The sequence below is a fragment of the Platichthys flesus genome, chromosome 5 (genome assembly GCF_949316205.1).
Source record: "Platichthys flesus chromosome 5, fPlaFle2.1, whole genome shotgun sequence".
Classification (NCBI taxonomy): domain Eukaryota; kingdom Metazoa; phylum Chordata; class Actinopteri; order Pleuronectiformes; family Pleuronectidae; genus Platichthys; species Platichthys flesus.
The window spans coordinates 8663537-8688417 of record NC_084949.1 but is presented as its reverse complement, the minus strand read 5'-3'; the positions used below and the strand labels follow the sequence as shown (position 1 = coordinate 8688417).

The 24881-nt window shown below is 40.7% G+C and overlaps 1 protein-coding gene across 2 annotated transcripts; it reads right to left on the bottom strand.

Moving 5' to 3' along the window:
• Nucleotides 1-1570: 1570 nt before the first annotated feature.
• On the bottom strand, nt 1571-24763 carry nt5c2b (5'-nucleotidase, cytosolic IIb). 2 transcript variants are annotated; one of them, XM_062387970.1, is made up of 19 exons: nt 24447-24763; nt 21802-21921; nt 16832-16905; nt 12127-12244; nt 11691-11786; nt 11507-11598; nt 10704-10761; nt 9994-10087; nt 9584-9637; nt 9357-9440; nt 9157-9198; nt 8948-9055; nt 7984-8050; nt 7733-7903; nt 7537-7629; nt 7298-7349; nt 6842-6902; nt 6363-6539; nt 1571-5461 (listed from the first exon to the last, which is right to left on the bottom strand). In XM_062387970.1, the coding sequence occupies exons 2-19, from the start codon at nt 21900-21902 to the stop codon at nt 5174-5176; spliced, it is 1830 nt and encodes a 609-aa protein (XP_062243954.1). In that variant the 5' UTR covers nt 21903-21921; nt 24447-24763; the 3' UTR covers nt 1571-5173. The 2 variants fall into 2 exon arrangements, with proteins under 2 accessions (XP_062243954.1, XP_062243955.1); XM_062387971.1 differs by lacking the exon at nt 7537-7629 and having other exon boundaries at nt 24447-24761.
• Between the last annotated feature and the right edge of the window lie 118 nt (nt 24764-24881).

Genomic DNA, 24881 nt, shown 5'->3' with positions numbered 1-24881 from the left:
TAATAGATCTTGGTATGGCCAGTAGTTAATAACAGCTGATATGAACCAAATACTGAAGTACTTACTTCAGTTACTGAGTCAGTTTTCTGAGTATTTAACTCTGTACTTCTCAGCTGTTCACACAGTGTCCCTTCTGTCTGCTGTTCAGGTAAATGGGACTCACGTTAAACAAACAGAAAAACATCAAGTGAATCGTATAAATTAGAGGCTGCTCGCAGACCTGGACATTTTTAAGATCTTTTTGTGGTATTATGTATATCAACAATACTTTAGTTTTTAACACATATTATGACAGGATGGAAACTATGTATGTTTTCAGGAATTGATGGTTGAGCCAGCAGGACACTCTCCCTCCTTTTTAAGTGTGTGTGTGTGTGTGTGTGTGTGTGTGTGTGTGTGTGTGTGTGTGTGTGTGTGAGACTGATCATGTCATTCAGCTCTGAAAGCAGTTTTATAAAAAAATTGACTTCAGGAGTGTGTTCACTCTGAAGTGACCTGATGGAACTTTACGAGGAAACAATAACACAATCTCACTCAGCTCCAGACACACAGGGATCTAATTTCAACTCGTTCCAGCATTGAAGCTTCATTATACGTTAACAGAGAAATGAATTGAGTTGCAATCATTATCACTGTAGCCTCACAGCTAAAAGGTTCTTGGTTCAAATCCCGCTCCAGCCGGGGTCTTTCTGTGTGGAGTGTCATGTTCTGATTTTTCTCCAGCTTCCTCCCACAGTACAAATACATGCAGATTGGTTCTAGGTAAACTGGAGAATTATCTGGACGTGAGGGGATTTGTGTCTGTTGCTCCCTGTCACCTGTCCAGTGTGTACCACAGTGAGTGCGTTGTGTACCACGCATCTCACTCGTCCGGCTCCAGCCCCATGTGACCCTCAAAGGATGAGCTGCATAGACCAGGAATGGAGGGAGGAATCGAACTGTAACGGATAGATTGCAGCGACCGGTCCATCAGACGGAAAGACAGATTTTTGTAAAATATTTTTTACAAATTAACATGGACATTTCTGAAGGAAAACTTTGTGATCTTTATTAGAATAAAAAAAAAGAAAAACTCCAAATCGGGAATCTGATAATGGCGGTGGACCACGATCGAAGTAGAAGATGATGGTGAATCATGATTGTGGTGGCTGCTGATCGTGGACTATGATTACTACAAGATTGCTTGATATACAATATTTCAGATACTCGACCATTACTAACATAATCCATCAATTAATTTACCTTCCATTATGCTACAAAGTGTTTAATCTAACACTTGTGATTTGTGAATACGGGCTATACAAAACAAATTTGATTTAAGGAGCTCTGTTAGTTTTTAAATAAGTTCAGGATTCACAGCTAAACACTTTTTATGCTGTTGTTTTTTTCTGCCACTTTTAATAAATGAAACCTGAAAGAATCTATTTCATCATTGACAATGAAAACATGAACGTCTACTGCCTTTCCTCCTTCGTCTTTCTGTGCGGTCGATCTACTGTAGCTTCTCGGCACACAACGAGTCTTCCCTGATGTGCAGCCGCAAAACGTGAACAAAAGAACACCGTGACAATTATGAAAAACTATTTTTATTCTACATTTTTTATGTATTTTTCTCAATGTACAGTTTGTAGGCTAGTTTCTGGAAACAAACAAACGAAACACTGTTCAGGAGAACATATTGATATGCATAAAAACCAAAGATCCCTGTGGTTTACAGAGAGACAGGTGACTGTTTTGGCACCGGATGTTAGTGTGGATGCATCACAACAAAGGTTAAAAGTCTTCTACAACAGTGGAGCTGTTCACCAGGCTTTAGGTCGACCACTGTGGTACAGTATATAAAAACAGAAAACAGTTTGAAGAACAAAGAGGATAAGAAAAGGAAATGGAACGATCTCATTACAGATGTGTAAACCAAGACCATTAAAAAAAAACACTAGCTTAGAAAAATAAAATAAAAATAAGCCCATGGTGTTGATTACAAGTTACGGTACTTAACATGCTATTCACATTTCCCTTCATTGTAAGTTTTGTTTTTACAGATTTAGATGATGTTTCTTCGCCTTGTGTAAACTACAATGTCCAAAAAAGAAGCTTGTCCTTAAAATGATACCGTCCATGAGAAAGAAAACACAAATGCTACCGTGGCAGAACCGATTATTTTCACATGCATATGCAAATTATACAAAGAAAATAGTCATTCTCATAAGCAATGCAGCTGCCTCGTGTAGCACATCCAGTCATTCAAGAAACAAAAATCACGCCCGAGAATACAAACACAGTATTTCAGTTGTGTAGAAAAAAGAAGGGACAAAAGAGGAAAAAGGGGTGTTTGTGTTACCGTAGCGACACATTTCTTCCCTTTGCTGGCCTAAATCAACGAGCGGACATTTACAGGACTGAAGCACGTCAGCACTGAATAGAAAACGTTAACCTACAGGGAACACTGCATGTTAAAAAAGAGACGGAAAGAAAACAAACAAGTCACCAGGTTTGATATTCACGTAGTTCTCGTTTAGCGTTTTGAAAACCAACACTGATGCATTTGAATACTAGGACATGAGAACATTTTTCCCACCAGGTTGAAGTAGGCAGGGGCTGGGATAGAGGAGATTTCACATGCTTCCTGGCACCAATCAGGACTCGGCAACGATTTCAATCAAAATGTGATGACAGCTGTTTGGTCACTTGCCAAGTTTCCATCCCAATTTAGGTCAAATTTCAACTTCGTTCCAAAAGAACATGTGAATTCTTGTACGATTGCATCCACCACTGTTCATTCCTTTCTAAGCTTGAGAATAGTCTCCAGTGGTTGTGACAATGTTAAACCTCTCCAGCAGCATTTAGAAGAGCCGAGGTCAAACATGACACAAATCAAAACTTTGTGAAAAATGTGATTGAAAAGTAAAATTTGTGCTTGTGTCAGGTACAAATCTGGAAAACGTTAAAGTCTCCTAATGCTCCACACAGATGATTTTATCCACTGTTTGTTGGTTTACATCTTCCTCAGAGTCCCTTGCTTGTTCATTCTACTTTAATCCCTACGTTTGTTTGCATCCCACTCCATCAGCTGTGAGTCATCACCTCTGCCTCCTCAGGTCGGTGGAGAAAACAGTTCTTCCACTGAAGGCTTTCCTTTTTATGCAGATTGAAAATGTACATCAAAACATTAACTGTCACTCAAATCAAACTACACGGTCGTGATGAAGCAGGTAAACTGTTGTTGACAGATAAACTATTAATAACGTATACCTAACCCTCTTCATACATTTTGATATTGCTTATTCATTCATTACAACGTAGTATTAGGGGCTTTTGAAGAGATTTAGAAAAGAGTAATAATATGAGAAAAAAATCGAATGTTAGATTGTGTGTCGTGTTAGAGGGGGAATGTAAGAAGATCAGCCTCTCGCCTGTGTTAAAATGAGGACTGTGGAATACCTTGTTAAATGAAACGTCAAATAACAAAATACTTTGACTCGTCTGCACCATTTTATCACAAGTATCAGGAGTTTGATAAGATAGAGTGAGAAACTCAATCTATCCTGAAGAAAGAATCACAAGAGACTTGGAGGAAATTGTCTCTTTAGTGGAGAACATCGCTGGTAATGGTCGACTGGACAATCATCGTTGGTTTCATCTGCGAGGTTTTTGAAGGGGTTTCGTGAATAATACATAAATAATTGTTAATCTAGATTTTGGATCCAGAAGGAGCAGATCCAGGGCCAGCATGGTTATAATTATTGATACACTACTAATATATTAATATGACTTTTTCTCAATAAATTACAGCTATATTCTCCTTGTTTTTTCTCATATTACTACTTTATTCTGGAAAATCGTATTTTTTCCACTTCAATATGGCCCCGTGGTAACTCACAAACATTCGTTTTAAAGAGTTAAAAGTATTCAAGGGCTTAAAGTTCTAAGCTTGTCAACTGTTGTGAAGTTAAAAAGAAAATGCAAGTTAGATCAAAAGCTCAACAAAGCCTCAGGACATAGAGAAAGCTGATCACAGTGAGAAGCGAGGTGCACGTACTGAACGGAGCTCTGCACTGTACATCCCAGAATAAACCTCCACTCTCTCTCTCACAGGCCACGTTCATGCTCCTGTTATCACAGCTTCACCTCACACGTCTGTCAAGTTGCTTCAACTCGTCAAACTCTTATTTTACATCCGGCTACTAAAATAAAACCCTCTCAAATATTCAAATATAACAATCGAGTTTCAGCCTCCTAAATAACCGAGCTGAAGGAGAGACCCCCCCCCCCCCCCCAATGCTATTTACAGACACATCGCTGTAGCTCAAAGTTGTCATAGAGACTGTCTGCATTAGATACAGTTACAGTACTCTGTTCTGATGGTTGCTAGGTGACAGAATATCAGTTGGACAGCCACTTGCGTACCACACGTGTCTGACGGCTTCACGCTGGCCTGTGCTTCAGGTTCAGTCACTCAGGGTGCTACAGTCTGAGTGAGTCTACTTTGGCAGATACACACACACACACAGACACACACTGACATACAAGTTAGAAGAAATCACTCCTCTATCATGAAGAAAATCGTCAAAATGAAGCAAAACACGACAAACTGAATGTTGTTCCCAAGTTGCATAAAAAATATTTTTCTGTTTGATTACAACGTGCATACTGCAAGGCCAGTGTGTTGCAATGAAAACAACAGATTATTGACCGTGTCTGGTGGATTTAAGTGAACGTCTGTTTACTCCACCAGCAGGTCTCAAAAGTCAACTTATAAAACAGAATGATAAACAATATGTGCGATTTACGTGTGCGTGTGTGTCTGTGTGTGTGTGTGTGTGTGTGTGTGTGTGTGTGTGTGTGTAGGGGAAAGGATACAGAGATTAAATCAAAAACAAATATACTTTTCTTATAATGAAGTTGCATTATGAGGACCTAGAATGAATAAAGTCTTCATACAATCTGTCTCGCTACTGGTCCTTTATACTTTCCTCACAAATCTCAGAGTATGTGTGTGTGTGTGTGTGTGTGTTTGTGTCTGTGTGTGAGCGTACAGTACTGATACAGTAGACACACACATACATACTGGAGATGTTTCCTCTCTGCCTCACTCTGAGAGATCAACTGACTCTACTGGGAAACATTGGAAGGCAGGAGCAGGATTATGGCTCTCGTCTCCATGTCCACCTTATTACTCTTCCTCCTCCTCCTCCTCCTCCTCCTCCTCTTCTTCTTCCTCTTCCTCCTCCTCCTCCTCTTCCTCCTCCTCGTCGTCATCTTCATCGTGGCAGTGAGTGATCTCTTGGGGGGTCTGGGGGAAGAGGTTGGGAGGTTTGATCTCACTGAAGGAGCGGGTCAGCTGGTTGCGTTTGCACTCCATGTCCTTGCAGTCGTTGCAGTGGGTGCGGTTGCGCGTGGCCAGCGGCGACTCCATGTCCATGTCCACGTGGGTGTGTTCCACCGTCGACTCATGGGGCATCTGGGGGAGGAGAAAAAGTGACCGGATCCATGTCAGTTGTCAAAGTTGTCAGTCGAGACAGATGGTTCTAACAAATGTTGCACCTCCAAAATATAAATATGTGTTGCATAGAAAACATCATCACACAATCAACATCAGTCCTAGATTGAAAAATCGGTTATAATAACCATTTTAAAGGATTAATCTACTGATTTAGCGCTGCACTCTAATTCAACTTGATGCTGCAACTTTTTTGAACGCATTATTGTTTCTTGGTAAAAACTGGTGCCTACAGTACCCACAATGCAACGCATCTTAAGGTGCGTAATACCAGTGGTTCTAGGCTTCTTGTCTCCAGCTGTTATTTTCTAACAAAGATGAGAAACCAAATAAAGACATAGAATGAATTCTTTCTAACTTCACATCCACATAATTCGTAGTGTTCATCTCATCGATTTGATCAGATTGAACACAGTTCCTTCTGGAGCCACACAAAGATTTTACACATGCTCCTTCACATTTGTAGTAGTATCCCAAAGGCCTGTGAACACTTTAATGGAGGTCTGATAGTCTGATGAGGAATGACTACACAGATGGATGAGATCAGTGAAGGAGGGAAACTTTCAGCAGAGACGACCACGAGTGAATCTGGGAGTTTGATGCTGCTGAGCTCAACATGATTGGTTGAGTGATGGTAAATTTATGCAGTAAGGGATAAACACTGAGACTCATGTTAGATCTTTCATGAGAAAGAAAATGTTTAAGACAAATGATTCGAGGAGAACATCGACAGGAGCAAATGTCTTCCTACGATTTAGAGACAGGACTTCTCTATCTGTATAACAGCGTGCTTGTGGTATCTTTGGTGGTTTATGGTTCATTACACTCGCTACACTCGCTCTCGTCACAGTCAGAGCCTCACCAGTACATGTGCGGCCCGGAAGAGGTAGCTGAAGGGGTAGTACAGCAGATTGATGAAGGAGGCGGCGTACAGGTCGGCGTAGCGCATCACTTGGGAGGCAAACAGGGTCTGTCTGGAGCCACTGCGGAAAAGGCTACCCATCATGCCGTAGCACATGTCCATGTCGTGTGTCACTTTCTAAAAGGGCGAGAGGGAGAAGAGAAGTCACTGGTGAGCCTTGTTATCAAGATAACGTGGATGTTTACCCACTTTTAACTGTGCAGTGTGTTTATCAAGGGCATTGGGGCCGTTATGTGATTGGATTTATTTCATCACACAGACAATATTCACTGAAAACAATATAAGTTGGAAGAATGGTTAATGATTAATGAATTGTAGACACAATGCAAATGTGGGCACTGATAACGAGGCCTGTTTGTGTCAAACACATGTGGACATGTCTCCGGTCGTCATAGAAACGGAGGTGATTAGGGCTGTACCTTGACTCTTCCCTGAAGAGTGCTGATGTCTGGCCTCTCGTTGCTGCTGCTGTCCAGATGTCTGGGGAAGGACAGGGGAGAGAGAGAAGATCCGGTCAGGACGGAGGTTCGGGAGGGGGTGGGGAGAATGGAGATGATATCAGACTGCTGAAAGGTAACGTGTCAAAGAAGTGATCTAACAGCAGGGTGTGCCAGGGCTATAAATAACGTCAGCGAACTCAGTTATCGGGCGGAGGGCGAGAGCCGACCCTTAGACTTTACCCTATTCATCCTGTCCTCTCTCGCAGACACGTGTTTTCGCATGCATGCAAACGAACACGGCTGCTGCAGAGAGCAGGGAGCAGCAGAACTGGTCCAAGAGCCAGAGGTTGAATAAGAGGGTGGGATACAGTGAATGGAGAGGGAAAGGGAACAAGAGGGGAGGGGGTAAAGGAGGGTAAAGGTCACATTTCTTACTTGTAGAGTTCAGCCAAGAAAATTTCCAGGCCTTGCAGTTCTTCAAATAAAGCTGGAAAACAGGAGAAGAGGGTGAATCCCTGTCTCATCAGATGAACAGTGCACATGTTGTTCAGCTTCAGTCCGCTCATGTGTAAATGAGCTTGATTCTGTGAATATGTGGTGCGTGATTGCTACAGAATCAGAGCTGAACTTGTTGTCAAAATAAAGTCATGTATAACTTTAAAGAGATTTTTTACACAAGGTCTGACGTTGCAGCTTCTGTTCTAGGTCAAGTCCCTGCTGAGTCCTTTTTCTGTTGCACTGCGATACTTGGAAATAGTCTGATGCAACTGCAAACACATGTGAACCCATCTGTACGTTCAGCCAAATTCTGATTTCCACACGTCACTGTGAGTGCGTGTGTGTGTTTATGAGTCAGTCTAAAAAACTCACAGCTCTTGTCGGTCCACACGTGCAGTTCCTGGGCCAGCTCAGGTATGACCAGGAACGTCCTCCAGCCTTGACGCTTCTTGGACTTCAGGATGTCTCCGAAGATGTGGTCCCCGATGTACACGATGTCCTTCCCCTTGGCTCCCAGGAGGTCGCACACGATGTCTGACGAACCTGAGCGACATTTTAAAGCTATTAGAGACAACCGATGGCTATGTCCCAGAGTGAATGACTGAAAGGAAATGTAATCTCACCTCCAGAGTAGACTATCCCATGCTGCAGAGGTCCTGTGTAGGTTCCTATCTTCAGACGCCCTGTTGTCTGAAATGACGAAAACAAACAACTGTTAGGAATCTTGGCACTAACAGGGTCAGTTTCACGAAAAGCAACATTATGCTTGAACACATATTTACATGGAAACCGGCTTTTTAAAGCCATAAACATCTTTTGTGTTTCCCTGGACAGTCTTTCATTGCTGAGCTGCAGTGGAGGGACAGTAACAAAACATTTTTTACTGTGAATATCGACTTGATATTTTGAACACAGACGTCTGTAGCCTCATAATAACTTTAATTAAATTCTACAGATTACATAGAACAATGTTTTGAAATATGCTTGTTTAATTTCAATAATATATTTTCGCCACCGATTCCCATAAGGTTCTTTGAATGATCTCTGCTTTTTAATCTTTTTACTTTATTTAAATAAGTTTTTTTTAGAGTGGCAGTGCTATTTGTCCCTGCTTGTTTAAAATGAATTAAATTGAATCAATTAATACTTTTAGTATTAAAAAAAATAACAAAATTATGTTACAAGGCTGTTCCTGCTGTACTGAAGAATAAACACAACTCATAATAAGTAGCACATGTTTCTGAGTCAATTTCTTCAGTTGTGTCTTTTCCACTGAATCGCTGTAACAGTGGATCAATGTGAAAACGTTTGCACTCTTGGATCCAGGCTACTTAGGAAGTTGTCATGGCTGTGAAGCCTTGATAAACAGACATAAAGGAGGACATGACCAGTCCTGATTGGACACTGCTAATTTTTTCACCTTGTACTGAATTGATTCTTCTGTATGCATACATACAAAGTTGTATATAACGAGACTGTGATCAGGTGGAACTGAGTCGCAACATGTCCGGACACGTCACTCAGTGCTAACATGCGTTAGCTGTGAGAACCTCCTTTGTCTCAGCTGGATGTTGTGTCTCTGCTCACCGTGTCGACTTGTCTGAGCACCGTCCCCTCGCCGAAGAACAGCGGCTTCCTGGCGTCCACCAGGATCAGATCAAAGTAGGACTTCCACGGTCGGTGGGTGGAACCAGGCTGTGGTGGACACAAACACACACACACACAGAAAAATCTATACATATTCAACACATTTCAAAGTGTGATCAAAGCAGAGGGAGAATAAAATGTAATTTTACCTTGGGACCATGAGGAAAGTCAAACAGGTAGGTCATGATTTTCTGTGAGAACACAACACACAGACAGTGTCAGTCAGTCGTTTGAAAACCACTGTTTCTTTCTAAATGAATCAGGATTTATTAATCATTATTAATTATTAATCAAATTCTTTTTTCCCCTAACATTGAAGCTTGTGACACAGCTGCACACACATACTCACATCAGTGTATTTGAAGTCACTGTTGGTAGCCAAGAAAACCTTGGCTACCTCATTCATTCTGCTGAGGAGGAGAGGCAGCTTCCCCTGGTGGAAACGGAAAGAAGAAAAGACTGAAGCTCATGGCATCTTTACAACTCCAGACCCTTCACAGAGCTCAACAACAATGTGTCATACACTGAGAGTGTGTTCTCATACATGTGTGTCCTTGAAGAATAAAACATACTCACATCCCTCACTACATACTTCTCCAGGTTCTCAACTGTCTTCTCCTTCAGTGTACCCTTCAAATAGAAACAGAGGTGTCAGACTAAACACTGCAAATATGTATAACATAGTGTTTTCATAAAAAATATGACCTTCTCAAGTAGGAAGTAGTAAAACAAACAGTAATAGTTACAAAACCATTGGGTTTTGTGGACTCAAACACTTCACCCACCCCTCATAGTAGCTATTAGATAATGAGTGAATTTTCATTTCTGGGTGAGCTATCCTTTTAAGTCTGATGGCAACATCCGGTAACGCCCCTACCACCCTTCCCCCCATCAATGCAACACAACGAGTTTTCATGATAGTTTTGGAGTTTTGGACCTTTGGAGTTTCAGGGGTAAACAGCTCGTACTCGTTGTTCGAGTCCTACCTTGAAGTGGATCCAGTCAACTGAGTCGCGGACGTCCTGGAACATGCTCTTGTAGGACATGAAGAGGTCTCCATCTTTGAAGCCGGTTTCACAGCTGAGGAAGAGGAGCAGAGACACACACGTACACAGCCGTAGCACAGGCCACATCTTTACTGAAGGTTTTCAAAAGCATGACATTTGTTTTTTGTTTGCTTTTAAATGGGATAGCCTTCCCTTGTTGGAGGGGTCCCCAGCCAAACAGGAAAGCATTCTCCCCCTAAAAGACCAACAACCAGGTTTCAGAGGACAAAGGACATGCAGCCATTCCAGATTACATTCTCAACAAATTTACAGGCCATTATTATACCTATAGTACCATTTAAAAGATAATCTCTTAGTGATATCAGGATAAAATAATAGTTAGTGAAACCATTTTTTTTTTTTATTCCTGTCTCATTCTGATGAGAGTCCATGCTTTCCTACATTTAGTAGTGGCAGAGATGAATTAATTATTGTTAAGGAAAATGAAAATTAGACAGGGTTGTCTGACATGTCTGCCATTTGATTTCCATTTTTAAACAATTAGCTGAGATTAGCAGCTGAGACCCCTGCACCCTCCCATGCTGTAGGGCTTGCTCTTGACCCAGTTTGGCTTGCAACTGTCTTTGTGTCACCATGCGATGCCCAGAAACGTGTTGCGACATTGATAATGTAACCAAGAGGTTTTTTACCTTGTGTATCTGTCACAGTTGGAGAAAAAGTCCACAAGGCATGCAAAGAGGTAGGTCTCTGTGAAGAAAAATAAAAACATCATGGTTTACTGTAAGATAAAGCTAGGTGGCAGTGAGAAGACAGCAGTGCTAAATTCCTATTTATATACAAAGCAACTTCCTGGGTATCTTACACATATTTTTAACATTTGATCAGTTTCATAGTGCACTGGCTCCCATGTCTAATTGGTCCTTGAGAATAATCCTGTGATTGCTGCGGCTGGGAAACTGGTTCTTAAACACTATGAAAGGCACTTGTGGAACAATCTGCAGAAGCTTGAAAAATTAGATAAAATAATCCATTCTGATTGACACACAATAGTGTGCAAAATGCATGTTTTTGTAATGGGACATGGGCAAAGAAAGAAGCTTTAAAATTTGGGGCAGATCTGAATCACAGGGGCATTCGTTTTTGATTTTCACAAATTCTCCCCAGTTCTGTCCATTGGTGTGAATCCAAATTAAAATCTAGATCTAGTGAATTTAAATGTGGTTTTACTTTTATACTGTTGGCCCTTAGTGAAAGTATGCACTCTACTGAGTACCATTACAGTTTGGATAATCTGCTGATGTATACAGTCATACTTGTGTGCCTTTATTGTTTTATATATACTGTAATCAGCAGGCCCTTGTTAAGTGTCCCTCCCTCTTTAAATCAAAGTTGGAGGTGAGGTTGCGGCTTAATCAAACAAATAAAGACCTTTCTTACTGCGTAAAATGTTCTTTATCAGTCCTGTGGTGTTGTCAGTGTTCAGAGACCTTACCTGGCAGGTTGAAGAGTGTGTTAAGGATATAAAAGCGCTCGGTATCATCTCTCTGGATGAACTTGTTTGGGTACCGTTCACGTATCTCTGGCCTGTGAAAACAAATGGCACGGACAACAGCTTAATGCAGCCAATGTCAAAAACAAATAGGTTTTACTCCAAATTACTCTTTACTATGGCTCACCCTCGGAGGAAGTTGAATCCGTGGCAACAGACCAGGATATTACCATAGGCATCTACCTTCAACAGGTTTCCATACATGGTATCAAACACAAGGCCCCTGGAAGTCGGAATAGAGACATGATTGTTTCAGTCTACAAACCAGAATAAAAGTGACTCTCAATAAAGTCAGAAGATCTGGCATATTACCTGCTGTAATTTGTCACATTCAATAGTTATAATCAGCACATAGAGGTTTTAGGTTCTAAAGAGACTCAGAGTAGGACTGAACTATAAGCAGGTGATGGTTTTTTGTTAACCTTGTTGTATGACAGCATGTCCTCTGAGGTTAGAAAGTAAGAGGGACTACAATGATTAGAGATGAGGCAACAGAAACAGTGGTTTGCCATTGACCTTGTGGCCATCATGATGTCTGTGTTCTGTGGTGTGATTGGTCTGACCTGGTGGGAAAGGATGGGTCGTACACAAAACTGAGCAGCTCCTGGGGGTAGCCGATGGAGACCATGCGCTCCACGGTGAGCTCAAAGCCGAGGGACTCGTACTCCGGTGACTTGTACACTAAAATGAAACACATTTACAGAGGTTGAGCAAATGTTTTGGTTCTGCTGAAATAGGCTTGGTATATTAATATTTGTTCTTTCTCTGGCATTTACACAAATTCATTAGACAATTGTCAGACCAAGCAGTTTTCATTATATAAAAATTACTTTGCCCTTCATCAAAATAACAAATAGTCTGATTACAACTTTCGAATGTGAGAGAGTTCTGCTTTTTCAGGATGATTCTATGTCCTCCTCTTCAGTTCTTGGAACATGAACATGTTCTACCATTTCATAGACAAAATAATGAACTGTATCAATTGGTAATGAAAATAAGAGTCAGGTGAAGCTTGAATATCTATTTTTAATCTATTTTTAGATATTCCTTATCAACAGTTTTAAAATATGACTTTGGGGTCTGGCAACTGAAGACAAATGTGTTTTTTTTCTAATTTAACAAATCAAAACATTGTGATAGAACATGTGGAATGCATGTTAAGTTTAAATGAAGTATGTGGCATGTATACAGTAAAGGAACATGAGCTGTGGGGGATTACACAGCAGACATACTGTGAACCGGGCTCATGTTACACAACATGTACATGTGACTTTTCACAAGAATCTCATCTACTTCAGACTGTGTGGGGTTGTCTCACTATTCAGATAATGTGTTCTCACTCTCCAGTATCAACCAACCCCCCTCTCCTCTCCAAGGACGGGCTCTGAAAGTAAAACCCCAGACTTGTGCTAAACTAGGAAAAGGCTGGCAGAGAATTAAAATGCTATTTGACACTGGGAAAAGAACATGTCAGATGTTATAAATATGCGACAGAGTATGCACTGGTGTTGTTGCCGGTTTGTCTATGCTCCCAGTGGGGTGCCAGGAGGCCTCTGGAGGGGAGGAGGATGTTTGGGTAGAGGACGGTTTGCAGGGGACCCCAGGAAAAACCTGATCTGCAAAATGTGTGAGCGTGCACTTGATGGGATGTTTGAATGCTGGATTAACCAGAGAGGCAAGTTACAGGAGAATCTTGGCATCAGTAAATCTTTGTCCTTTTGTTGTCAACCCCACTCTGTGAGGCTGAGCCAGTTTCTGCATTACAGTCACGTAACCTCTTGTGATTTAACCTACCCCCTACCCTCGCCCTCATAGGCCCCCCACCCCCCCGCGCGGCCGTTGTCTCCCAGCAAACAGAGGATTTGGGCCCTCTGCCCAGAGCAGTAGCACACACCAACTAAATATCATCCGTCTCCTCGCTCACTTGTCATATTCCTCTTTAAGCTCTGAGGCGCTACAAAGAAACCTATTTTAAGAGCTGTTTCCCCTGTCCGTCACCTTTGCTATCATCACTCTCGCTTTAGCTCGCTGGCCGGCTTTTTTCACTTCCTGACCTTGGGACACTTGTAAAGTTCTGCCACCCTCACCCAAAGTAGGAGATGTATGATCACATCACAGTCGAAGTTATATAAAAGTCAGTCAGGTTGCTCGTTTAGGATCAGGAAGTTGTTTTGTTTCATAATAATTAATTAATAATTAAGATAGATGTAAGGCTTTATCAGTCAAGGTTAAGATAGTAACTTTTATGATAAAACTACTCAACTGAATGAAACCACTGTTAAGTAAAGACGGAGAACCATTAAAGTCCTTTAACAATTGGTCTCATTGTTTTTCCATAACCTTACATTTTCACATCTAAATAGGCACCAATAAAAGTTTAAATATACAGTAACAAAATTATGATTTTATAACCCTAACCCTAACCCTTTAAATCCGCTAAAATCGAATATCCATAAACCTAACAATAAATATGTAAAAAGAAAAAAATGTAGCTTTAAAAAAAAATGTATTATTTATCAAATATTTTGGCAAAAAGCCTCATTACATCTATGTGGGTGTTTAATTGACGACACTGTATTAATAAATTACTTCTAAAAACATAAGTGTCTTTATACTCACACATTGAAAAACAATGACTAACTAAAAATCTAATTTTTAAATGACTTATTTACCGTTTATTTCAGAGAGAAGACTTTAAAGACTGTTAAAGCACAAACAAGCTCACCCTCCCCTTAAAGCCTCCACACAGACACATGAGACCAGGGCTTACAGTGGATCCTTTTCACACGTAATTCTAGACACCCCTCACTATTTCAGAAGGTTGGTCTGCTTGAGCTCTAATCCATTGACTGATTTGTGGATGTGTTTTTCCATGAAAGGCACACCAGAGGGACAAGTCATGGAGGTGCTATGCATTTGTAAACAAGACAACAAAGCAAGTCTCATCAACAGATGTTTAGAACAATTGTGTGAGCACTGCAAGTTGTGTTATCTTTTCTTGCTGTGTCTTTGACTCTTGATGTAACAGCTTTCTCATATGTTAGGCTGTCAGTGCACACACGTATATACATGCGACCATCTTCTTGGAGCTGAGGTGAGAAACAGCCTCAGCTCCAAGGATCTGTTACTCCTGGTATCCCTGATGAGATCATTACTAGATAATTATACACCTACTGCTGGAGTGTGCGGCGTCTCCTCAGTTTCTAGGCCAGTCTAGGATAACCTTGGGTCTACATGTAACACACACCCCTCACAAATAAACAAGGTAAACAACCCCCAACCTTCTACTAGTAGAGCGCTAAATCCAAATCATAGAAGTAGTCGCAGGTGGAGTATTTATCTGAACCATGTCAAACGTCAACCTACATTAAAAAAGTAACACCTCAAGTGTTAAATGTGGGGCTTTGTCACAGATTCATGACACGATGGAGCAAATCGTGGAGAAATGAGAAAGCCTCCCTCCAGCCCTGGGGACGTACATTGCAGCCAAAGTCTGCTGGAAAACTAGGACAAAACTGCAATCTGGGCCTGAGTGTGTGTGTGTGAGCTACAGTCTCGTCTGACTGTTTGTTCCCTGCAGGAGGACAAATAACACATGAGGCAATGTTGCCCACACAATGTTGATTTAGATTACAATGTCCTACAGATTTTCGACATTTGTGGACGCAACTGTTGAAAGGGTTTAAGGAGACGAGTTACAGAAGTAACCTACATTTTTTGGGCTGATGGTTTTAGATCAATAAAATTTTCTAGGACATGCATCCCAAAACAACATTCTGTCGTGCAGGAAATGATCAAGTGATAAACTCTTTGTATAAACTGTTCATACTTTTATCCTGACTATAGTTTACAGACAGAACTACTACTAATAAGTAAAATGTCAGTAAAAAAGTGAGTGAGGATCATTTCTTTAACTTTCTTTAACTGTTTAATACTCTGGTGAACATCTCTGGTCTAGATATCAGTGACATTTCTGTAAACTGAGTTTACCACTGAAATTGTGTATGCTTTCAGTATTAAGTGACAACTGTTGACAGGGATGTGTGAGGGGCGGGCACAGCAAATTTCTTCCATACCAAGATTTGTCAAGAAAGCATGCGTTAGGAAAACATTTTCGAAAGGGTGCACACTGATAATTATGCAATTTGCACATTTGAACCGTCTTTAACACCCTCTAAAACAAATACTGGTGCCCTGTGGTTAAGCAGCAGCCCTTCTCCGTGAATCTTCCAGCTCCCTCGTCTTGATGAAGCATTTGTGGGGTCAAACGCTGAACGCCCTCCAATGATACACGATAGCCACGCTTCTAGCCAACATTAACACTTGGTTATGAGCCCCCATAAAGAGAACCATGTCAACAGCTGAGCGTCCATAAAATCCCCTGCACTCAGAGTGAGAGTACGAGTACAGAGCCAAAGAGGGACAACGAGTGATCCCCGTTATCAAGGGAGCCATCAGGGGTGAAATCAACAAACAAACGTGACCTCCTTCTCAAAGTGAGGCTAGATTTATTTCGAGAGACGGAGAGACCAAAAGCTGCAGCTGAGTCACAGAACCAAAAAAAAAAAGAAATCTGGATATTTCTGGACTGGTTACTGGTCAGTAAGAAACAGATATCTGTGCAACTCACTGTGTTTACCAGAGAGCTATGCTTCACATTCTGTTATCTGAGAGTTATAGTGTATTCAATATGTCATCACTACTGACCTAAATAACATTTTGTGGACAACAAGCTGCAGTTCTTGTGAGGTAGCCTGGTAAAGAGCTAAAGAAGATGAGATACGGTCGACTTTAATATCTACATTTAACTCAGGTCAGCAGAAATTCAACAGCCAAAGATTTGTATAGATTATTCCAATTGCAGAGTGGCAAATCAGATAATAAAATTTACATAACTCTAGCCCTTGTCTGAGTGTTCTATGAATTCAATATGTCGCCAACATGGACACAAATAACATCATATTGAAAATGAGCTGCAGCTTTGTGTGGGTAGCATAATAAAAAGCTGCAACAGATGTTAAAACATCTGTCAAATTTAAAAACAAAGGATTTCTTTTGATTATCACGATTACAATGGTGACAAATCAGATAAAACAAAGTCCTTCAATATGACCCTGACATTCACTACCAGCCAATCAAAAAAAAAAGTCACTGTTAAAGGGATGTGTTAACGTTAAAGGTCTGAAACCCAAGAGATGTTCAGTGATGAAAAAACAGTTTTGTTTTTAGTACCAGTGGGGACTCGTTAGATGAGGTGGATCAACTTACCTGCTAAAGTGTAATCCATGTCAAAGCCAAAGCACTTAATCTTCTCCATCGCCAAACTTCTGTTGACAAACACCCTGAACAAAACAAGTGAAGAACAATTTAGTAGACATACAATCTTCAAAATTTAGGTTAAATGTATTTAGCACAAGAGAAAGCATTGTCTGGGGGGGCGGGGGGGAATTCACTGCTACAGTGCGACGCTTCAAGAAACAGATGATGTTTAAATGAACCAAATTGTTGCTGCAGGTGAATTAAACACAAAAATATTGGAAACTTCGTTTAGATTTTTTTAAAGAACAAACCTTTTTCCCTCTTCTGTTATTTTGTGATTTTGATTTTGACTGAGGGCAGTTATGAACCATTTAATGATTTTGATTGTTATCGTCAAATGTGAGTGAAGACGAAGATAGAATTTACCATGACACATTAAGTAGCCCTCAGTTGCGTCACCTGCATTCACAACTTTGAAAACAACCATTGATACTGCTTCCTTCACAAATTCATTGGTTTTATATGACAAAAACAATTACATCACAAAAATTCTCTCTATTTTGTTTTTAATCAATCTGAAATAAAAACCAACCACTCTAAATAGATACCCGAGTTAAGTCTACTTCTTTCTGTTTAAGAAGTTAGGTAGTAAGAGGCAGCTACAAGTACAACTTGAGGGAAACATGAAACTTTATATGCAACAACACGCTTTTCTCTGATTCCATTTTAAGACAGTATATTTTCAAATTTCTAAATAGATCAACAATGTGTCATGCAGGAGTGGGTAACATTTTGAAAAGACAGGGCACCATGTGATTAGAGAATGTTGCAGCCCTACAATGAACTTAAAGAAGTTGAGTCATTTAAAACCACAGGCCTTCAGCGTGGAGCTGGGTAAAAACAACAGGAAGTGAACACAACTCTTAACCAGGGGACTGTGTAAACCCAACCACCTCAAGATTGTGACAATCTTCCAGGAAACAGCTCTACTCTCATCACTCATAAATCAGTCAGGACACAGTAATAGTGTTTACGTTCTCTGGCCAATACAACTTCCACAGTAAAGACACGCAAACTCACACACACACACAAGCAGATTTCTTCAACATCTGTGACTGAGATGAATGTGGAGCTGTGTTCCTGAATATTTCCACACAAGTCAATATTTTGTCATGCCAGAAATAAGATGTTAATCAGCTGAAGTAAAATTTAGAAAAGGATGTCACAATGACAAAAAAAAAAACACACACTCGCAACTAGCCCAAAAATATGACACACAAGTTCACAGCTCAAATGTCCTACACTGACAGCAAGGTATCTCCTCGTTAGCCTGTGACAATGACCTTCTCGTCCTAAAGCAAAAGTGTGCGGTGAAATACCTGGCAGCAGATCCATAGTGAACGAGCTCCCATTTAGATCTTAGTCCAGCTGACAACTGCCGATGCATTCTGTGCAAAATTAAACCTCGGTATGACTCTCCGCTGGTCCGACCTGCTCCAGTAACACAGAGCAGCTCTGGCCCACAAACAATGACACCCAGCCGCCCCTCTCTCTCTCTCTCTACCTATCTCTCTCTCGCCCTCTGCTTTCTTGCCATTCAGACATTTTCTGACTTGTTGCAAAAATGATTGTGGCCATTCTGCGTCGTTCTCTGTTGTTGCGTTCTGACTGTTGTTGATGTTGTTGTTGTTGTTGTGGTGCAGCGTGGTGTGTGTGGGCCCTCAAAGACATCCAGAACAATCACAAGTCACGTAGAATCAAGTGAGCCCCCGCCATGAGTGACAGCTGCTCACATCACCACACACTGGTGATGAGAGGGATGGGGCAGCAACCATCGGTTAATTTCCTCATCTAACAATGAACGATGAATCTCATCAGGCAAGCAGCTTTTTTCTTTCTATTTTCTTAATATATATTATCTTTTTTATGTAAGCAAAAAAAAATATATATTTTAATAGCACATAACCTATCCATTTTTTTTGGTGCATAAATTCAAGTGCCCGGTATTCAAATTAGCATTTTCAAAATTAGGATCAAGTTACTAAATTCAGACATCAAAAGTGTGCAGTGAAAAACTTTACTCACGTTTTGCTACCCATAATATTCCATTTTATTGGAAGGTGAATATTGCATACACATTCTGAGTAAAAAAAATGTATTCTCTATTTTATTCTCTCTTATATTTTGACATGTTCTGTGGTCTATCACATTTAGACCATCTGCTGTTGTAACATGTGACTTATCCTGGCATGGAACCAATAAAGTTTTCCTTATCTTAAGTCTAAGATGAAAACTCAAAACACCACATAGGGGCAGGCTATCCTGAGCCTTAAACAATAATAAAATAAATGAAAAAATGATCCAAGAAAGTTCAAATGAGTGCCCCTTAAAACCCAGTATACTTGAATAAATCTAAATGTATGTACTTCAAATAAAGTCTAGCTTATAATATTCTAGTCTTACAAAACAAAAATGTTTTAATATTTCAATGCTGTCACTTCAATGGTATTCCAACATTACACTTCCAACATCATATATTCAGACAATTGATGTAGGTATGAGCGGCTTAAAAGATAATCCCATTATTCTGCCCTTATTTTGTTTCCACAGAGCGATGACTTTTTTAAAGCTGACGTCCTCCTATATAACCAAAAACAAATGGTCTTCTTTACTGTCAACATTCATCAGCGCTGAGGGGGCACATGCCTTTTCCAGTGAGGGACTTAAATCTATATCTCCTCTATTTTGTTTCGCTGTTGTCATGTCACATGTGACCTTAGGCCTGATGCTTGTGGGAGCAGTTGTAAAGGACAGCCATAAATGATAAGTATGTTTGAGCCACTCCTAAGCTCATCAGTATTGCCAGTTCGAGATGAGTTGTATTCAGCCTTGACTTTGGTCCCCCTGATAACTCTATTGCCTCAAATAAGCAGCATGAGCCCCGGCAAACCTTCAAGAGAATCCTTTATGACTTTCAGTCCATCAGAGCACAGCTGGTGCCGCAATCTGACAGATTTTTTCCACTGTGTTCAAATCTCATGCAGACATGACTCGGCTCCCTGTGATAGACAGTTTATCTGTGCCAGGCAGATTCGTCAGCCCACTGCTATCTGATACTCAGCTCTCATTATCAGGCTGCATTGCTTCAGCTGGGCTCTTATTTTGAAGGAATTCCCTTAATCTGTGTGTGAGATAAACCAAAGGTCACCCCTAACATGCGCTTATGTAAAAAATAAATCAATTAAACTGATCAAGTAGCTTCAGTGAAGGCACGACTACATTGTCCAAGCAGGCAGAAGGTCCTTCTTGTATCTTTGTTATCTTCACATGTGCGATTAGGTCTGTCTTATGTCAGCACAGAGCGAACACATGAGTGACACTTATATAGACAGCGTATTATGTAATAGTGTGGCAGAACAGCAGTACCCAGTGGACACAAATGACTGAGGGCGGGTTAAACATTAAACAACATCACACGTGTTACGAATGTGACAAGGAATAAATTCCTCCTTACATCCGCCTCTGTTGCTCCAGCGTGTTTCCAGTCGACAGATACACACACATGGGCATCTATTTGTGGTAAGGCTCTCCTATTGTATGAGCTAACAAAACAACTTAGTAGTCAAAACAGTGCAGTCGGCATCGTTTGGCCTTTAGCGCTGCAGGCTTCACAGACTCCATCCCTTGACTTCACCAGTCTGGTGACATTTTACCATGAGACTGAGGAATTCTGAGAAACAGCCAGACAACCACACACAAAGACCCACTGACTGCATGTGTATGATCTGCTTTGCCATCCAAATTAAATTTCACAGACCCAATAGAAATGGCCTATTGAGTGATTGTGACGAACAATGAGAGGGTTATGAGCTGAAAACCTGCAGCTAATAATAATGAATAAACACAAATTGCATTAAAAAATAACCTCAAATTACGTCTCATTATAAACCAGTACTTAGTATACTTTAGTATACTAAAGTTAGTATAATCCTGCCAACAGACAAACAAACTCCAGTGAAAATATCCTCGGGGTAGGTAAGATAAGACAAAGAAGCACCAAACAATAATAACAATCCCAATTGATCTAGAAACTCTGATCTCAGTGCCAAGATAAAGACAGATTCAAACATTCAGTTGTGTTAATGAGTAGGCAGTTTGTTACATGGTGATTGAACAAATGCCGACAAATGTTTGTTTTAATCCCTTTCAATTCTCAGAGGTTGACTCTGACACTGAGGGTTTTACCTTGGTGTCTATCACTCGCCCTCGTAACCTTCTTTGCATTCTCCAATAACAGAGCTCTGTTTCTTTTGCCAGGTAGAGTTTCCACAGTTACTTTGGTTGGTCTGCCATCAGTAATGTCTGCTGCCTGGTGAAAGCTATGTATAACTACCATGAAGAACAAAGCACAATCATCTTCCTGTTTTGGCTGCAAAATGACAAACACACTTCTTTTGGGCCTATATTTTCCTGTGAGTTTTTGTACCAGTGGCCGACTTGTTAAGTCGGAGTGAGACTTATAGGTAACCAATGATGGCGTATTTATTTTCAAAACAATCATGAAGATTGGAAGAGATAATGGCTGTTGTTTCAGCTTATTTATATCAAGTTATGAGGATTTACACAGTTGAGAAAAGGTATGAGTAATGATATGTGCAAATATGTGGATATGATAATACCTCTCTAATGATTGGAGATTTTGCCATGTTCATAATTATAAAAAGCTGAACTATTGCCACATAAAGAAAAGCACAGGAGCTGCCAAACCTGAATTAAGACTTCGATGATGGCAGTTATTGTTTCACAGTGTTTTCCTTCATGGTATATATGACAAGTATGCAAATTATTTATATGATGTGTCCTATTGAGTTCCACATCCATGTCCTGTCGTCGGTTAAACTCAATCTCAATGTATCCAGTGGCTACACTCAGCACAAATGTGTTAGTCCCCCTCTTCCACCTTCACATGTGTGTCTTACCTGTGGTAGGGCTCTCTCCTGTACTTCTTCATCGACAGCCTGTCCATGTTGGCGGGCAAGTCTGCATAATTCTGCAGTCTGTCACTCCACGAGGTGGTCATCTTTAAAAACGGTCAGTGTCTGAGGAGAAAGGAGAGAACAGGTTTGCAACAACAATTTATACAAGAGTCGAAAGCAGCCAAGTTATCTTTACTCACAGGAGGAACATTTTATAAAGAAGGGAAAAGAATAACTACGGTCAACCTCTTTGAACTGCGACTGCTTTATCAGTTATTATTCAAACACGTCTTAACAACACCATAATTCATAACTGTTTGATCAGCATCAGTCAATGCTGGATCTGCCTGTGTCCTCCTCCAACAGCACACAAAGGACATTAGGTGAATGGAGGGCAAACAGGTCCAACCAGTGGTCTCATTTAAAACCAACTACTAAGATCCACTCTTCCGTTTTAAGACAAAAATAATACTACCAAAATTACTCAAAAGACAAAGTCCAAAAATAAAAGCCATGAGCAAGAGCCAATTAATAACCTGTGAAAAGACCTAATGTGAATCATCATTAAAATCCTTGTTTGGCTAAAGCATTATGTCACATGTGAACAAGCCTAAGAGAACTGAGAATCTGTGAATCACTTGAATTTCTCCCTAAACCCTAATGTCTGCGTTGTCTTTTTTTTTTTTTAATGGACAGTGTTGAATGTTTTCCTCTCCTCCCATGCTGACACTGAACCACTCTGCCTCTGTCACTGGAGAGGCTGGGCCGCAGGAAGGAAAGGCACAGGTCAGCTTTCTTGTTCTTTCAGTGCCAGCACAAATGCAAATGAGACTGGCAGAGGTGAGGAGGCGGAGCTGTCAACACACTGAATCAGGAAAAAGGGCATTTGTCCACTCTGCTCCCACCACATGGAACTGGCTGCAAAAAGATTTTAAATTAACCGAAATGATTTCTTTGAACGCTTTTAAATCTACGATGAGAGCATTTCAGACCACTTCTTTTACTTGTAGATGTTTTTTATGAATTTTAATTTACTTGTAATTGTTTTTTTATCATTTTAATTTCTGTTTATATGTTGTGAGTGTAATATTGTGAGTGTACATATGTTATTTGTTGCTGCCTCTTGGCCAGGACTCCCTCGAAAAAGAGGTTTTTAATCTCAATGGGACTTTCCTGGTTAAATAAAGGTCAAATAAAAAAAAAAAAAAAACAGGGGCCACAATGCATCAGAGAAGCAAACATTGTCTTCAGTGTAAACAATAAAAGGTCATTGTCTTCTTCACCTTCTGGCCTAGTCACGTGAGAACATTCTTTATTTAATTATTATTGTTATCATGATCATATCAGGACAATGTTCATTGATCGACAGACAAAATAGCTGAGTGATTGAGCTGTTTAGGCTAATTTTCATCTGTTGTCCCCAGCCAGCGATTTAAAATGACCTAAAGATACCAATATTATTGTAATGGATAGTCATACTTAAATTTCTTTCACATGTTTTCTATTCTGCTATGACTGCATTTTTTTTTTTTACTTTTGTATAATTTTATTTTAAAGCGTAATTTTATCATACCACATTCCCTGATTTAAGTTAATTCCACTTTCAATCATTGTAAAGGGTGGTCATTCTTTCACTTGTGTCACACGATAAGAGTTTTTATTCTTAATAAAGAGAGTACTATATTATAATTATCTATGGATAACACATGTGGTCAGATCAATACAATTCATCGAGGCTAACTGTATAGCTAAACATTACACCAAATAGGGCTCGGAAATAAAAACAAAATTTCAATATGAATTTCTAATTTTCAATATATTTATGGATAAAATGCCTGTGCATTGTGTGAGCAGAGTGAGGAGACATATCACATTAACAACAACATCAGGGATCTACCTCAGATTTAAGAAAAGTTAAGAAGAGTTCATAACCACAACCTTCCCTGATGAGCAAGAACATGTCTCAAAACTTAGAAGAAGCAATAATGTGACATTTACCCTGATATTTATCGATACTGACCGAAATGAAAATATGTTATGTTACATTGTACATCCGGGGCCTGACATCCAATACATCTCGACATTTCAAAAAGTGGGAGCTCTAAATCTCAAGGGGTTTATCCCATGACAATACGTGTTCTACATAATAACTGAACATGAGTGTTCAAACCTGAAAGAACTCTGTACCCGCAGCTTTTAAACGCATTGTGTAAGTTTAGGTAGAGATCGGGCTGGGAGATTCAGAGCTGTCCTGCGTCTGAGAGAAAGGACCAAACATGACCTTTGTTGCCTGGGGTCAGCCTCTGGAGACACAGGGTCGACGGGTCATGCAACGTGGCTAACTCTCGTTTGTACAGGAGCTCGTTTGCGTCGCAGTGTATTCTCCATGTCTGTAGGAAGAGCCCGGGGCTGAGCAGCACCCCGGAGCTAGCTTGAGCTACGTGTTAAAGTGTCCCGACGAGCTAACAGCAAAACGCCTTGTTCCCGACGAGGGGTTAGCAAGCAAACCACCGACCGTCGCGTCAGTGAGGAAAGGCTAAAAGACAGTCCGCTGCCTCGCACACCGAGCACCGGCTAACGTCAGCTAGCTTAGTTTGAAAGCTAACAAAAAAGACCAACAGTCCCGTGAGTGACATTACTGTACTCACCTCTGAGCTCCGGAAAACTGCACCGTCTCTGAGTGTGAGCATGCGCCCGCAGCCAGGAGAGGAAGAGGAGGCAGGAGAGAAAAAAGACCCGAGGAGGATTATCGTGAAGAGGAAGCTGCGGGGGAAAGCGACTGTTGTGTACAGTATGAAAGACAGACAGCGGCGGAGTGTGTCCCAGACCTGTGTCTACGTCTCTGTGTGTCTATCTGTGTGTGTGTGTGTGTGTGTCTCTCTCTGTCTTGCTGTCTCTTCCTGTCTTCCTGGCTCGCTGTATCTCTGTATCTCTGTATCTCTGTATCTCACTCTCTCTCTCTCTTTCTCTTTCTCACTCTAATTCTCTCTGTCTTTCTGCTGCCAGCTGTTGTTGTGAGACATTCAGGGGGCGGGGTTTACACTCACGTCTGTCACGAGGAGGCGGAGACTGCTGATTGTCGT

Excerpts from the sequence above, each read along its gene's own strand:
- nt5c2b (XM_062387970.1), bottom strand. The coding sequence starts at position 21,902 with ATGACCACCTCGTGGAGTGACAGACTGCAGAATTATGCAGACTTGCCC. Across the intron at positions 8,051-8,947 it reads TGCTCAGACAAGTCGACACG|ACAACAGGGCGTCTGAAGAT; the intron begins GTGAGCAGAGAC and ends TCGTCATTTCAG. Across the intron at positions 7,350-7,536 it reads GCTGCAACGTCAGACCTTGT|CTTTATTTGAAGAACTGCAA; the intron begins GTAAAAAATCTC and ends CCTGTTTTCCAG.